General features: G+C 37.1%; 1 protein-coding gene across 1 annotated transcript; it reads left to right on the forward strand.

Moving 5' to 3' along the window:
- The first annotated feature begins 7110 nt into the window (after window positions 1-7110).
- Window positions 7111-8665, forward strand: waif2 (Wnt-activated inhibitory factor 2). The gene has a single exon (XM_038273700.1). The coding sequence runs from the start codon at window positions 7387-7389 to the stop codon at window positions 8449-8451; it is 1065 nt and encodes a 354-aa protein (XP_038129628.1). The 5' UTR covers window positions 7111-7386; the 3' UTR covers window positions 8452-8665.
- Window positions 8666-17566: the final 8901 nt, after the last annotated feature.

Here is a 17566-nt window from a genome sequence, read left to right on the forward strand (position 1 = left end):
ACAGCAAATTGAATAAGGTGCAAGTGTTGTACTTATTGAAGTGCATCGAAAGCTTAGTCTCTCTTAAAAGGTGAGATTTTAAATTTCTAACCCAAGATTGAAACAGATGTAAATATCATTTTGCAAGTATGGAAGTTTGGACACATACATTCCACATTTTTTTTAACTCACTTTGATTGTTTTATTGTTTGTTGTCCTGTAACTGTACATGGATGGCTAAAGATATGAACTTACAGTGGGTAAAATAAGTATTGAACACGCCACCATTTTTTATCAGTAAATATATTTCTAGAGGTGCTATTGACATGACATTTTCACCAGATGTTGGAAACAATCCACACATACAAAGAAATCAAACTATAGATTTCAAGAAATTAAGTTATATACTGTATAATAATGTGGAATGGCACAGGCAAAAAGTATTAAACACGTGAAAAAAGGGAACAAAAAGGCATGTAACAAGCCAAGACACCAGCCGAAATCTCTCAGTAGTTAGAGAGCAATACTGCCCCTTGTCAGTGCAAATTAATATCAGCTGGTACAGTCTCAATTGATGGGTAAAAGTAAAGAGCTTTCTTAAGACCTTTTCAACCTTAATGATGGCATTGATTACAGAAGGACTTCTAAAGTTCTGAATGTTACAGAGAGCACTGTTGGGGCCATAATCCGGAAGCAGCAAGAACATCATTCCACCATAAACCCACCAATGACTAAGTGCTCCCCGCAAGATTTTTGACAGAGGAGTGAAACTAATTATCAGAAGAGTTTTCCAAGAGCCAAAGACCACTTGTGGAGAGCTTCATAAAGTGTTTCAAAGAAGAAAAAAAAGACAATGCACTCAACTGCCATGGCCTTTATGCACACTTACCAAACAAAACTCTATTGCTGAAGAAAAAGCATGTTAAATCTTTTTTACCGTTTGCTGCACAGCATTTAGATAAGCCTGTAAAATATTGTGAGAATATAGTCTGGTCAGCTGAGACCAAAATTGAACTCTTTGGATGCCATAATACACATCATATTTGGAGGTCAAATAGCACTGCATATCACCCCAAAAACACCGTACCAACAGTGAAGTTTGAAGGTGGGAACATTATGGCGTGGGGCTGTTTTTCAGCATATGGTACTGGCAATCCTTGAAGGAAGGATGAATGTAAAAATGTAGACAGACATTCTTGATAAAAAAAAATCTGCTGGCATCTACCAGGATAATGAAGATGAAACATTGGTGGCCATTTCAGCAAGGCAATGACCCCAAACACACAGCCAAAAAAATGCTTAATTGGTTTCAGCGAAAGAAAATAAAGCTGCTATGTTGGCCCAGCCAGTCACCTGACTTGAATCCAACAGAAAATCTATGGAAAGAACTATATATATATATATATATATATATATATATATATATATATATATATATATATATATATATATATACTTAGGAGGACTGTGTTGATACTTTACAACATCATAAAGTTGGTTTGATCATATTGATACACGCACTGATCAGCAGCTACAGCTAACTTGTGTGACAGAGTGATTTTGGCTTTGTTTGGCCAGTTGTGTCTGTCTGGTTCTGACTCAGACCATTACCAGCCTAAATGACTAATTAATGGTCCACGGACAGCTGACACCAGCTTCTCAAGATCCATTTACACCCCCGTCCACTTCATGGCTCTTCTTCTTCACTTCTGCCTTCATCTCCCTTCTCTCCACCCACCTTCCCCTCATTTCTTATTTATTCGCTGGTGGCGTACTGTTTGAGACTCAAGTCTGCCGACAGATGGATGGACAGATTGAAGGGGAGGTGGAACAGACTGTAGAGCTGTGCTCTGCATTTGATATAGGAGGGAGCTGGATCATATATCACCATCTTTACTGGAGGAGAGATAAATTAACACTAATCTCCACCTCCATATACACCCAACGCTCCCTTCTCAAGAGTTTAAAGCAAGGTTTGATGGATCTTAGTGTGAGTAAACTTCACAGCTCACAGTTACTGCAGAGTCCAAAGAGTGCATACCAATGCTGCTTATTTATCATGTGCTCGGTCAAACATCCACACTGCAAGACAAGGAGATACACAGTATTTTTTATGACCATGAGGTGACTCATTAAGTCAAACCACAGAACCTTGTGTGCCACTCATCATAGGGTAGACATCAATGTGAGAGTAGGTCCTTCCAGCCAGTAATTATTTAGTACAACAGCACACAAGCTTTCCTTTCCTTTATATGTAATACGGTGATGAATAGGCAAATCTCTGCTGGGTAACAGAACCAGAAGAAGTTGACCCTTTTTTGAGAGCAGAACTGTTTTAATTATCCTGAAACAAATTCACTAAAGAGTTGGAAAAATTCCTGGGAGATCTTCATCCATATCACAACACATTTGCTGCAGATCCACTGTCTGCACATTTAGGATGCAAATGTCCTTTTTCAACACTTTTTATAAGTGTTCTATCCTCAATAAAGTATCCCTAAAGATCCATTTGTTGAATTCAGTTGGTAGACAACTACAAAAAGTCTCTCTCAGGTTCACATTGCTTCTACTATTATACATTTATTACACAATACCTTTATAAAACTGGTAATTTCTGTAGAAATGGGAACTAGACAGTAAATAAATAATAAGCACCATGGCAGAATGGTTTACCAAGACCTTTTTGACTGGCTGCAAGAAAGTCAGGCTTAGAAGCGAAGCAAAGACAAATTGAGTGCAGTTTATTTTTCATTATTTCACAGTATTATATTGCTTTTTTTAGGCAATGTCCTTGATGTACTGTATTGATGTTGTTGGGTTAGCTCTGTGTTTGTGTCCCTAACTCATTAGATTAGATTCATTTATGGTGAGTCATTCCCACATGGAGCGAGGATAAAAAAAAAACAGGGTGTGCATCATTCTAATTTGCATGCATGTAAATAATTTCATATACTTTATCATATGCCTCATTTAGCATGAGAGGAACTCAAAAACTGAGACAGGAAGGAAGCTTAGGATGTTATTGGTTACCAGCTCACTCACATAAAAGCGTAAAGAAACACACACATACACCTAAGTTATCACTGTAGTCAGGAGATGGGCATGAGTAGCCCGGGGTAAATCAATTTTGAGATTCATTGTCAAACTGAAAGCCCCACAGAGGGCACTGTGACAATATCAGCAGCAGCCGGTGTAAAACAGGCGTCTCTAAATCAGCTCTCTGTGCAGGAGGATAGAGCCACCGTCCATCAAGTAGGCACAGGGGTCCTGGGAGGAGAGGAGCATGACTGAGCTTGTGTCCTTGCTGGTCCAGGGAAACAAATATTGACTCTAAAAAAGCTGTTTAGACTTATCAGGGAAACCAGCAGTGACTTTCCATTATTTGCGAAGTTGTTTTCTTTCTTTGGCCAAGTCTTATGTTTTATGTCCCAGCCTGTGTATATTTACACTTCTGCTTTGACTATTCATGTTTATTTGTTTCTGACTTAGCGCTTTTAACATGACAAGAACCGTGATTGCAAAAAATTATGAGTTGCGATTTCTTGAAATACAAGCAATTAATATACTATTAACATTCTGTTTCAATCAACTGTGTATTGTTTTCTATCAGGGAGGGAATTCTAGTGTATTCTGTTTTTGTAAAGCCTTAATTTGCTAAAAAAAAATTATTATTTTTTTTTGCATTTTAGGTATAACACCTGATTTACTTTTATTGGCCAATAAAATGACCGATGCTCTGAAGTAGGTTGACATACACACATGGTTACAAATATATATACATATATATTTTTTTTTTTTTTCACATAGATCTGGAATGTTTGTATTACATATAAAAACAGAACCTCCAGCTACAAGCCTTTTAGATTATTTTTTTTTTTTATCAGCAGTACATGAATAAGAAAAATGTCTTATGATCATTGCACTGCAGTTTTAGTTGAATTTACTCAGAGAGGCATTTTATGCTACTTGGAGAGAAACCTACACTCCAACGTTAAGTCTTTTATTGTCTCTAGTAGGGTTTTTTGCCAGATAAATCTGCCCATGAATTCTGAAAAGCTTTGCTGTCTCTTTGTTGTCCCCTCAGTATGATGCTGCCATCACATTGTATCACAGTGGAGATGGTCCATTTAAGCTAAAAAGGAAAGTTATTGTTAGTTTTTGTTTGTTTGTTTGTTTGTTTGTTTGTTTCACAGCAATCTAAATGTTGTTCATTTTTAGGTCTCATCCGCTTTCATAATTTTTCAGTAACTCCAGTACTTGCCTTGTTGACCTAACACCATATATGTCCTTTTAAAATCAACTAGTATTCCTGACCTGGACAAACGTTTAAATTAACAATAATTTTTGGTAGGTTTGCAGCTTGGATATAGATTTTTTTTTTGTTGTTGTTTTTTGGTTTTTTTTTTGCATAATTGATGGATTTGTGTTAAATGTTCAAAAGTCTGATATATTCTTTCGTAAACATGATCTTCATGATGGTGTTCATTCTCAAACCTCTGAGGCTTTCATAAAGTAGCTACATGCATGTTGAATATAAATTAAACACAAATGCGGGCTGACTAAAAATTAACCAAGGTTGGCAAAGGTCAAAAGTTCAAAGACGGCAGGCTTAAGGACTAATGCCCATGTGCATGGGTCATGTAAGGAGCCCCCTGTGCTACTGACAAGCTGGGGAAAAAATCTAAGACGATGACACAAAAGCAAGAAAAATTGGGGCCTGTCATTTGATGCAGAGTTTTCCATGAATCATGGTGATATAGGGTGTTGGACTTACAGTCTCTGAGTCAGAGGCCACATACAGTTTAAACTCAGAGCCACATGCCAAGCTCTGCCATCTGGGGCGCTCCCATCTGGAGCTCTCCATGGTCCTGAACTATGGGTCAAGTTCAACTTTTCCTAACTTTAGCTATATTATTTGTTGCTGTTGTGATTGTTTATAAAGTAAAATTGTGCTTTAATGTATCTACCTATAAGGGAGGGGTATTTATCATATTTTGATTTGTCATCCAAAAGTTTAATTACCGTCCATGATAATTGAAAATTTACAGAATATTTACTTCTATTATTTCTCTTATTTGTCTTTCATTTTTTTTTTTTCCATTGGGGCATTGACAGGTTTGAAGAAAATGATTAGGTTACTACACAATGTGTAGTGATATAAACTGTACTTCCGTATGTAACTGGTGTTCTGAGGAAGACACATTTAAATGCATATATACTTAAAGAGTATAGATTTGAGATAGTGCAGCTATGATTGATGTGGTAAGTGGTCACTGCTTTATAGCTACCTAAGAAAGACTGCAAAGAACTAATAGGGTTTTTTTTAATTTCCACATTTATAATATAACCCAATATCATGCTAAAATTATAAGTGCATACTGCCCAGCCCTTCTTTCCGTCTCTTTCTTTATCTGTCTATCTTATTGCATGTGTGTGTTGTTTGGACCTGTCCATGTTTCTGAAATAGTTTTCTATTCTTCTTACTTTTAGTAGCTGAAGCATATGCTGTGAAATACATTTATAGAGGCCTAAAAGCGACCTCCTCTCATCTGCAAGCACTATTTTGTGGTAATTATATATTTAAATCCACAACCATTGTTGTTTGTCCTGCTTAATTTGAGATATAATTAGAAAAGGTTTAAGAGAGTCCTCATGCATTTTCCTCTCACATGATCTGAAAGCAGTTGGTTGTTATCCAGAGTTTGATTACCTCTCCAGATGGACAATGCTTTTACCCAGAAAAGCTTGAAAGCAAGTCAATCAAGACCTAATTATGCAGTAGGCTCCACTGCCTAGATTTAATTTCAGCTAATCTAAAGTGAATCAAATAACCCATACATTAGATTAAACAAAGAGATTCTTAAAAAGCTATGATGAGTGAAACTACAGAAACATATACATTTGTTATTGTAGCCCCACGATTAATGATCAACTGGCAATGAACCTCGGAAGTAGGGTGAAACACTATACACTATGTGAGAGATAAATTGCTGATTGCTTAATGTAAATTGTATCATGTAGTTTCAGGGCAAAAGAAAATGGGCACCATGAGTTTTCCTGGAATACACAGCATAAGTTTACATCATCACACATAGTTTTGAATGTCTTCCGAAACAGTTTACTTTAGTCTCTTCTGACCAGAGCATTTGCTTTGACACATTTATTATGACGCTCATTTGGTTTAATTCAAAGTCAAACTGGCAGATCCTGTGTTTTTTTTTGTTCTATTTTTTTTTATTAATGATTCTTCTTCTTTCCAGTCTTTCATAAAGTCCTTATTTATTTGTGGAAACTGTGACTTGTGACTTCTTAGACTTAGATAAACTTTATTGTCATTTTGTATATACAGAGTATATACAAAGAGAAATTTTGTTTTGTACAGCTCTCATGACATTTCCATTTCTTAAAGTGCAGCAGTGATCAAAAGTAAACATTGGAAGAAAATAAAAAAAAAATGGTGAAAAAAAAAAAGCATTGATATGGACAGTTTGTCATAGATACTGTGACATGATTTACAGTTTTTCTTCAACATTCAGCTTTTTTTCACTTTTTTCTTAAAAAAAAAATAATGGAAAACTAATTAGTGATCTGAATGATTTTCCTCCATGAGCAATCCTTCAGCTTAACAACTATGCACTACTTGGTGGTGATTTTAATTTTGCAGTTGCAGTTTAAGGTGTATAAATACTTTTGCAAAGTACTATATTCTCTACTATTCCAACCATTTCAGCATCAATGGAGCTCAGATGTTTATAGCTTAAGGGAAACCATGTGAATAGTAAAGCTCTACCTGCAAACAAATGAGCCTCAACTTCAGGAAAATCGACTAAATTTCTCCAGAATAGCTCAGTTAAGGCCTTCTGTATGGATGATTATAATAGTGCCTCCAATTGGTGTATAAATAATTGAATAATTTTTGAAAGAATGAAAAGCTTCAACAGTTTATTTATCCTATCAAGTGTCTTAAATAGGACTCATTTTATCTAGCTTGAATATATAATAACATCTTAACCATACTCCTGTTGTCCAAACTCAGCATCAATGCCCCCCCTTTGGCCAAACTTTCTAGAGGTGCCCTTGCTTGTGTTGTCCCATGTGGTGTGGGCGTGAGTGGATCTCTCTCTCTCTCTGTGTGACAGGCGTCAAAAAGAAAAGGAAAGGAAAATCCCACCGAGCAAGCACAGATCAGCAGCTTGTCCACTCAGCCACGCCGAGCTAATGTCCGGCGCACAGATGCGCTTATATCCGAGGCAGCTCATTCTTTCTGCGTTCAGACGCTCTGAGATCGGCCAAGATGGGTGGAGAGTTCTTCATATCGTGACTGTTAAAGATAAGCGACTCGCTTTAAACGCAGACTGATTCAACTTTACGTAATCAGAAGACTTAAGACAACCAGCGAATGAAAAGATGAGGATAACTCCCAGTGCTGGACATTTAAGTGGTGTTTCCCCTGATCGGAATCGATGGGGTTTGCATTACGTAGCGCTGCTGTGTTTGCTGTCTTCTCCTGTCAGGACAGATGACGCCTGTCCGTCCTCCTGCAGCTGTGCCAGGGATTCGGGGACTGTGACCTGCTTACCCGGCGGAGGGCAAACCGATCTCCCTGCAGACATACCGAGATGGACGTCCACTTTGATACTTAAAGGTAGAAACATCTCAACTTTACCTCAAGGCGCGTTCACTGTCAATGGCACAGAGTTGGAAATGGTGACGCTCTCCCTTTCCTACAACGGGATCCAGATCATTGAGCCTTACGCTTTCCTGGGACTTCATCGCTTACATCTTCTAGATCTGAGCCACAATCAGCTGGAGACCATTTCATCAAGGGCTTTCCATGGACTGTCGGAGCTGCGCTCCCTTTTCCTCAATTACTCCTTTTCCCCCGGTGCCACAGGGCAGCTCTCCGGTGCGCTCAGTGCGCAAAGTTTGCGTAATCTCCACAGACTGGAGCTAGCAGGGAATAAGCTGAAGTTTATACCCATAAAAAGGTTAGATATCTATAACCTGCACGCTTTAGTGCTCATAAATAACTCAATAGAGAATCTCGGAAGAGAAAACATATCCAGCTTTTATCAACAAAGGCGCATACGCGTCTATTTGGCTTTAAATCCGTTTCGCTGCAACTGTGAACTAGAGGTGTTTTACTACTGGTTAAAAAACTCATCGCAGTGTCAGGATGCTGAGCGGGTGATTTGCAGTGAACCGGAAGCGCGGAGGGGGGTCCCGGTTTCAAAGCTCCGAGGAGAGGACGTGGATTGTATGAACGAGAACCTGGAGGCAGTCTCCTACGTTTTCCTTGGCATAGTCCTGGCTCTGATTGGAGTGGTGTTCCTAATGGTCCTGTATCTCAACCGGGGAGGCATCAAACGGTGGCTCAATAACATTAGAGAGGCATGCAGGGACCAGATGGAGGTTTACCACTACCGCTATGAGCAGGACTCTGATCCCAGGCTGGCCAATGTGGCCGTTTGACTTCGTGGACAAAATGAGCTCACTGCTACCGTGGGAAAGGACAGGAGGGACAATATGTGATGGATCAAGATGCTCAGAAATAACCTACGGGACGGAAACTGGCCAATAATCCACAATTCTCAATTTTTGACAGAGCAAGAGACAAGTAGATCTTAATAGATTAGAATATCATTAAAAGCATTGGTGTTTCATAAAAAAATGTTATAAAAATGAACTGGAGTTTAGTTCAAATCATTGCATCCTTGATCCGAATGACGTTATCAATCAAATTCTACAGAGGGAAAAGCTTTATTTATTTCATTAATGCAATGACAGTGGCATGGTTCAAGTTCATGTCTTCTCATTTTTATGGTTCTGGCTGTCAGGTAATGCTAATCCAAAATGAATACCACCATATTATTATGAAATCAATAGTCATCCCCATAATCACTGATGCCCTAAACAAAGAAGGGTAAGTTACAACGTTTTGTACTAAATAAGTGGTTTGTTCTAGGAGTCCTATCTTCAGGAACATTATTGCAAAGTAAGGCGAAGTAATAAGTTAAATAGAAAAATGTGCATAAGCACCAAGGGGGACTTGGACTAAACAGGAATTTAGACGTGATCTCGTCCATGTTCCAGCATTTCATGGATGGAGTGATATTTTCTGATGTGCTGTATCTCAACTGGAAATGCATTAACAAGTAATTTTATAAAGTTGAGCATGACGAGATGAACCTTTAACCCAATCACAATGAACAGATCCAGTCCTAGGCTAAGAGGGGTCCTCAGCATAAATCACTTTGGTGGGCCAACTTACAAATAAGACCATAATCTGCCACAGCACTTTGCACTTGTACATGTATAAAATGTGTTTTAGAGATATTGAGCCAAATATGACTTCACTGAAGTCAGTCAGTTTGCATTATTTATCATATAAATTGCATTTTGCATAAATGGTTTAGAGATAACTGTAAATTAAACTTGGATTGGTTTATTCTGGGGGGTATGCTCATTCATTAATTCCTTTGTACAGTTGAATTCTGCTGGCTTACAAGACAATATTAAGAAAACAGTTTAATAAGTTTTTGAGTTTTATTTTAAACTGCTACAGTGTCAATATTATGAGACTTCAGCTTGGGCATATGCAAAATAAATAAATAAATAACTGGATAAGCATTAATTATGGCTGTCAAACTGAATTTTACTTTATTTCTACAGTAGTTTAATGTTATTCACATTTTATTACTACTGTCTTAAATTAATGTTATTTAAAAGTTTAAAAGTTTCTATTAAAAAAATTATATACAAAACAACAACAACAAAAAAATCAAAGCACTTTTCTTGCGTAACTCAATAAGATTCATGCTGTGTTACATTTATAGCTGGGAATTCAGAGTGCGTAATCTCCAAAGTGTGAACACTTGTATTCTACAATGTTCATATATGGCCAATACACCCATTGTTATAACAAAAAAATAATAAAATCACTGTTCTTTTGTACATACAGATATTAAAAAATGTCTTATAAACACCAGAAAGTAAGTGGCATACAGCTGACTCAATATTAAATCAATAATAAAAACCATCTAAGAACAATAAAATTAGGAAAGTGATCAAGTATGGAAATTGGGTCTGCTCCTGTTGCTCAGATTTTCCAATTATCTCCGGCTTGCATTTAAAATTGTCTTACTTAGCCATTAAATTGCTTGATGCAGAAAATGAAAATTAGATTTATTTTGCTGAAATGGAAATTTCCGAGGAGAGCTGTGCGTTTTCAATGGGGTCTGCTACACAAAATGGAAACGTATTTGTAAAGGTGCTGGAAGCCAAAAAAAACAATCCAGAAACAAACAAAAGATTTCCACATACTTGATCTGTGCAAAATTTCATTTTAGTTGGAGGTTTGGGTCAAAAAGACCTTCATCAGAGCATACAGAATAAAAAATGAGCAGACAAGTTGAAAACTAATCAGTCCTGCACTAAACTGTGTACGATCATCAGATTAGAAGTTTGCTCTCTTATTCAGTATTGTTCTCCTAATTCCCATGTACCTATTGCTTTTGGAAAATGCTTCTTTTATAAATCACTTCGGCTGTGTCCGAATGTCACCCCTGAGCACTATATAGAGCTCTATATAGTGACTACGCCATTTTAAATGGATAAAAAAGTACTGGAAATTTCCCACAATGCACCTTGAAAAGTAGTGATCGTCCATGGTCAATAGACGAGCAAATATATCCAAGAATTATTTGCGTGGAGAGCTCTCCTCGAAAAGCAGTATGCGATTTGCTATCACAGCGGCCCGCTGTCATTACAAAGGCTGTCGCTGCCTGACAGCGGCAACTAATAAGAAAGATGGTGCAAGCATTGCATGTTGGGGGAAGACTTACGTGACCAACAAGGAGCAAAACGTAGAGATCATCTGTCCTAACTGTCAGTTAACTGAGCTCACTATTAGGTCTACTATATAGTCCCCTCTCTATATAGTGATTGAGGGATTTAGGGGTTGCGGTGGACGTTCAGGTACAGCTTTTGTGTCATTCTGAGTAGGCCTCCAAATGTAGTCTTTACAGTTACAGCCTTTAGGACTACAAATATGAGAATGCTTCTTTTTTACCAGATGACTGTATACAGGTGTTAAGAAAATGATTAGGGCAGGACTTAATTGTTTTTAACCTTCGTGCTCATTTTGTATTCTGCATGCTCTAAGGGAAGTCTTCCTGACTCAAAGGTCAAAGTAAAAAGAAATCTTTTGTTTGCTTCAATATGTAAAATAAAACAGTGGCTGATATTCTTAGAAAAGTAGCTTGTTCTAAGACAGAAATGGGAAAAGTTTCATATAAGACTGGTGTTTTTTGTTAGAGTGGGATGTTTTTTGTAAGAATCACATCTTTCATTTAAAAGGTCAGCTTATATTTAAGTAGTGAAATAGTAAAAGAGAAATGCTAATTATACATTAGCATGAATTTTAATGATGTATTTATACCTATAGTAAATAAGCACTCAAAAACTGTTTTGTGTGCTTCTTATGGCACTCTGCTGGATGTAAAGAGGTGGCCTATTTTACAGCTGAGTTTGAAACGGGTTTGAGAAAGTTAATGTTACGGTCATGTCTAAACTTTGCTTAACCAAAAAAGTGCCTTGCAATAGTATTTAAACCCATTATTTTATTTTCACATTTCTCACAATTTACAACCACATACTTTTAATTCTTTTTATTGGTAATTTATTTGCTGCACCATAACAAGCAGATCAATGTAAAGATATTGTTTTTACATTTGTTTACTTATAAAGCAGCAATTACTGGGATATACTCTAGCAGGTTCTCTTTTTTGATTGTCCAGTATTTTTGCAGCACAATGCTGCAAATAATTTCCCTACGTAGGAAGAGCACTGTCCTCCACAATCCATTCTTCTTTATTAATCCCTAAAGTAATTTAAATTAAACAGTTTTGCTGTGTGTATTTTCCAGCATTAGGCAAAATACTTTTGCATGTTTGGAGGGGCTCAACTGCTATTTATATTGTAGACAGATTTACCCACCTCAGCATGTGCCTCCTCAAGAGTTGCTGTTCCATGAGCATCCTGGCTGCTTTTCTGCCTAATATTCCTGTTCTCATTGAATTACATTCAGATGTAATCTCAAATGGATTTCTGTCTTCCTTTAGGGGTAATGGGGTTCATAAACCTAAATATGAAAGCAATACTTCTGATCTTTGTATAAAAGGTTGAAAATTATGTAACATTCATGCACCATCCATCAATCCATTTTCTGTCACTCTTATCCCAAACAGGGTTGCGAGGGGTGCTGCTGCCTATCTCCAGCTGTCTACGGGCGAGAGGCGGGGTACACCCTAGACAGGTCGCCAGTACATTCATGCACCATATTGTTACCTTCTATCACATAAAATCTCACAAAACACATTCACATATAAAAAATACACATGATAATAATAATAATAATAATGTGGTGGAGCACACTAAGACCACTTTGACTAATAAACCATACAGAATTGCTCTGTGTGATCCTCATTAGCAAAATAATGAGAGTCTATTAGAGGTAATTAGATGAGTTGATGGATGTTTGAATGAGTTAAGATTTATGAAGTGCTTATCCCAGATTAGATAAAGAAATGTATGTCTCTCCCCCTCTCTCATATCCCCTTTCCTGTCAAGCTACTGTCAAAAAATAAGAGTCACTAGTGCTGTAAAAACTAAAAAAAAAATAAAATAAATGAATAATGGTTTAGGAGCTGCTAAAAGGAAGAACCAAAGAGTACCTTCTTTATTGAACAAATGTAAACAGATAACCTTATTTCATCAAAACAAGACAATTACACATTAAATAAAACTTGACTAAGAAGTAAACTGCAGCAATGTGCAGTTGTAAGAGATATTATCAAAATTGATCTTGAGGCAAAGAAAGAAAGTTCCAAAATAACATTAACAAAGTTCTTTTTCAAGAACTAGAAACAGGAAGCTTTATTTGAACACTATATGGAAGCTACAGTCTTCACATTCCAGGTTCTCCTGGAATAAGTGTATAAAAATCCTTCTGATTAAATAATCCTTTATTGCAGAAGCCAGTTCTCACATGCAAAATGTTTTAAATGTTTTTCATTTTTTGCTTAGTGCTATTTCCTCTTTGTGGAAACTGTTGAATTATACAGGTCGCGTAACGTACGTTTGATTTTGTGCCTGATTAATCTCATCTGTGTTAATCTGCCCAGGCTTTTTTTTTTTTTTTTTTTTTTTTTTTTACATACTCTGCTGCAAATAACTGTTGTTCAGCTCTTCTAGCACATGGTTCCTTGGACCTTTAGAAAGCAAACAGACCCAGAACATTACAGATCCCCCACCATTTAACAGTAGACAAAGGGCGTTTTCCAAAAATATCGCATTTGTTTCACACCAACCATCCTAGAGTGTTTGTGGTTAAAAAAAGAAAAACAATTTTTTATCAAATTTGACCAATGAATGTGGTTCTAATGTAATTACCTTCAGTTCTTTATTTTATTTTATTTTTCTATACAATCCCTGATTTATATAGATAATTACAACTCTGTTTTAGTGCATTGGGACATTTTCTTCTCTTCCCTAATGGGTGGCTAAAACATTGCTCTTTGTCTCAAATCATATTTTTCCTCCAGGAAACATACAGTACCTTGCAAGAGTATTAGCTCCCCTTGAACTTTTGGACCTTTTGCCACGTTTCAGGCTAAAGATGTAAAATTAAATTTTTTTGTGAAGTATCAACAAGAAGTGGGATATAATCATGGCGTGGAACAACATTTATTGGATATTTTAAAACTTTTAAAAATAAGTATTGTGGCGTGCAAAATGAATCATCCCCTTTCCTTTAAGTGCAGCAAACTCTCCAGGAGTTCAGTGATCTAATGTTGACCTAAATAATGATGATAAATAGAACTTCATGTGTGTTATCAAGTCTCGTATAAATGCACCTGCTCTGTGACAGTCTCAGAGGTCTGTTTGAAGCACAAAGAGCTTCATGAAGAAACACACTAGGCAAGTCTGAGATAATTTTGTGGAGAATTTTAAAGCCGGATTTGGATACAAAAAAGATTTCCCAAGCTTTAAAAATCCCAAGGAGCACTGTGCGAGTGATAATATTGAAATGTATGGAGTTTCAGACTACAGTTATAGGCAACATTGCAAAACCTTATGTCTGGTGTGAAAGCAACACTCTGAGCAAACCATTCACACTGTCAAACATGGTGGTAACAGCATCATAGCCTCGTGAGACCATCCTGATCTCGCGAGCTTTCAAGGTTTCACTCGCAGATCAGTCTGGCTACTCTCTGTTAGAGAAAATTTGGAGCAGTTCACCAAACGAACGTCCAATCAGCGTTGGCTTTGAGGCGGGTTGAGGTGTGACGCAAAGAGAAGCGCGACAGTTCAGTCTAAAGAACATGGCGGCTTCAGCCAATGAAACTAGCATTAGCGTGGCTATCGAGCAAGTTTTATCGGAATTACAGAGTATTTCTTCAATGAAAGAAGAGCAAAACACTGCTCTGGAGGCTTTTCTCAGAGGAAAAGATGTTTTTGCTCTTCTCTTGGTTTCGGCAAGAGTTTGATATATCAATTGGCTTGTGCCTGGCTTGTGGTTGTGTTTTCGTCGTCGCTCTGTTAGTACGTCATATGCTTCGTTGATCTGATTGGTTTATTTGGCCCATCTATCACCAACATAGACCAATCAGCTAACCAGTATTTTCGCCCCTTCCCAAAGTTACCTTAACAGAAGGTTTCCAGATGGATATGCGGAGCAAATCCATCTGGCGGAGACAGGTTAGCAGCATCATGCTTTGGGCCTGCTTTTATTCTGTGGGGACAGGATAAAATGTTAAAATTGATTGGAAGATGGATGAAGCCTGTTGGAGTCTGCAAAGACCTAATACTCGGATGGAGATTCCAATAAGACAAGGAGTCCAAACCTGAATCCAATCAGGAATCTGTCGAAAGAACTGAAAACTGTTGTTCATGAACACTTTCTATCCAACCTCGGGCTGTTTTAAAAGGAAGAACAGGCAAAAATTTCAGTCTCTTGATGTGCAAAACTGATATTAACCTCAAGGAGGCTGAACAATTTTGCACACCCAATTATTCATTTTTTTATTTGTTAAAATTTTTTAAATATTACAAAATTCTTTACACTTCATGATTGTGTTCCACTTGTCTTTGTTTCTTTAAAAAGAAGTTCAAGGGGGCCAAATACTTTCGCAAGGCACTGTATATAGGGTATTACAGGTTCCTGGGCGCTAGCAAACTTTAATCGGTAAAGCATAAAAGACAACATGTAATGAGGGTGCAATGTCTCCTATTTGAAGCTTTAGTGCAGCTTGTAGTAATTATGAGTAAAGATATCAAATGTTTTTCTTTATATTTTAATGCTCTGGATCAGGGGTCTTCATAGTTTGTCAGTCCAGTGACCTCATTTGATGAGGAGATGGAGCCATGACTCTATGTTCAGCATTGGTGGGCGGTGGGATGGGGTGGCTCTTTGGGAATCTGGTTGGTATGTTTTAAACAACCATTGCAGGAGAATCAAGGTAGTAACATCAGACGGAGGATGGTGCTTACTGTAATAATAAGAAAAATAAGAATTCCTTCACAGTTATCAAGACGTAAAGACAACCTTTTTGTACCTCAGCAAAGCCATTCCTTGACATCATTTTTTCTTTAGTTTAAGCAAAATTGCTTGATTTTATTTTTAATAAAACCAAGCATATCTTATATTTTTCAAGCCTGGACTGAGAGGCCTTAGCAACTTTATAGAAGGGGTCACAAAAAATGTCATAACCTCGCAACCCCCATGTTGAAGATCTCTGTTCTAGATTAGTGTTTTAATGAGTCAGCAGCGGGGGTGACACCTTATATAACAGTTATATCAGAACACCATGTCAGCTGTCGAGAAACCGCTGTACCATTCCCTGTCATGTTGTATGTAAAGGTTTAGGGGATAAACTAATCAACAAGACAGCCATGTCAAAGAATAAAAGCATCTTTTCACAGTACATGCATTTTCCACTCAACGGGAGGCTGCAGCAGCTCTGCAGGGCGGCACTGAACCCAGTAGAAAGCAACAATTCTATTTTTTTTTTCTATCAAGAAGCATTTTATAGCTCAGAATAAATGATCCAGAAGTATCTAAATGGGCATTTTGATGAGAGCCTGATCAGAATCTTCCACTGTCATGGAAAGGAGATTCATTCCTTCCTGCATAATCTTATTAAGAAGGAAATGCGCAAGGCAATCCTTTATGAAAGGAGATAATACCATCCCACAGCTCCTAACTCTTGCACTGTTTACTGAGCTTATTTTATGTGCAGTAGTATGGATTGAAATGTTTAATCATAATAGTGAGCTTAACAGAGTGAACAGTTCTTTTTTTCCACCAATTTCTCCATCATTCAAATCACCTGTGTTCCTGGAGCTGATTTGATGAGAGCTTTTAGATATTAGAGCCCTAACACATTTAAACTCACAATCTTTCACAGCGGATGATGTTATTGCTTACTGCACTGCAGGGTCTTAAAGTAACAATGGCAAATATTTAATACATTTACAGTTTCTTAGAATCCATTCACTTGAGTACTGGAAACCTGACTCCTTTTCTTTTTTCCATTTTTGCTACTGGAAGTTAAATCAATTAAAGTGGAGCAGATAAGACTTCTTGAAGTAATATGGGAGCATTTCTAACAGTTAAAACAGAACTTTTTCATACTGTACGTAATGCTTGTTTTAGAATTGTAGGTGTTTTACTAATGAATCCTGGCAGTTTATATTCAAGTCAGAATTTCCGACTAAAAGCATCATTGTGCTTGACAATAAAACTTGTGCCCTACATTTGAACACTTGTTTTTAACTGCAATTCAAAAAGCTGAAATGCTATAAAACATATAGATATGTCTAACTTATGGGTTGCTCCACGTGTTAAGTACCAGAGCAGCTTATAAACTTTTAACAATAAATAAATGATAAAAGTTAGGCTGATGAAATAAAAAAATTAGAACAAATGCAAGAAGCATTGTAAACCACTTTTGCTGATTTCATGATAATCATCACCTCTTCTTATTAGGTTTTATTTGATGGAACAAGATGAATTGTAATATAAATGTAAGGAAGAGGAAATTCATACGTTCAGCCAAAGTTTTTATCTAAAACTGTCACGTTTTGTTATATTCAATTCCTTTATCTTTATTCATTAATATTACTGAGGGGGTTTAATGTTAGTTAATTCCTTAGATTAGTTTCTTTCCCATTGGTTAGCATTATCATTGTCTCATAGTTCAGATTTCTTTGTGTTAATAGGTCCCTCTCATCCTGCCACAGCTGTTCTGCTCCACATCTCCTCTGACTGGTTTCTTTGTCAGGTTCCTCCCTTGCCTCTGTGGTTCTTTTTCTTATTTTTGTAATGCTACCACTTTCTGTGCTTCATGCCCTGTTTGCCCTACTCAATATGTATAATTTTTATTATCAGAACCTTCATCACACTGGTTTGGAGTTCCCGTTTGCAATTTGGTGTAGCTTTCTAAACATAACACGAAAGCCATGCCGCACTTTTCAGTTCTTTTTAATGTCTGAAACCTTTAAAGAAAAAAAAAATCCTCATCAC

Source organism: Cyprinodon tularosa, unplaced genomic scaffold (genome assembly GCF_016077235.1).
Source record: "Cyprinodon tularosa strain WSP-4 unplaced genomic scaffold, ASM1607723v1 ctg887, whole genome shotgun sequence".
Classification (NCBI taxonomy): domain Eukaryota; kingdom Metazoa; phylum Chordata; class Actinopteri; order Cyprinodontiformes; family Cyprinodontidae; genus Cyprinodon; species Cyprinodon tularosa.

Excerpts from the sequence above, each read along its gene's own strand:
- waif2 (XM_038273700.1), top strand. The coding sequence starts at position 7,387 with ATGAGGATAACTCCCAGTGCTGGACATTTAAGTGGTGTTTCCCCTGAT.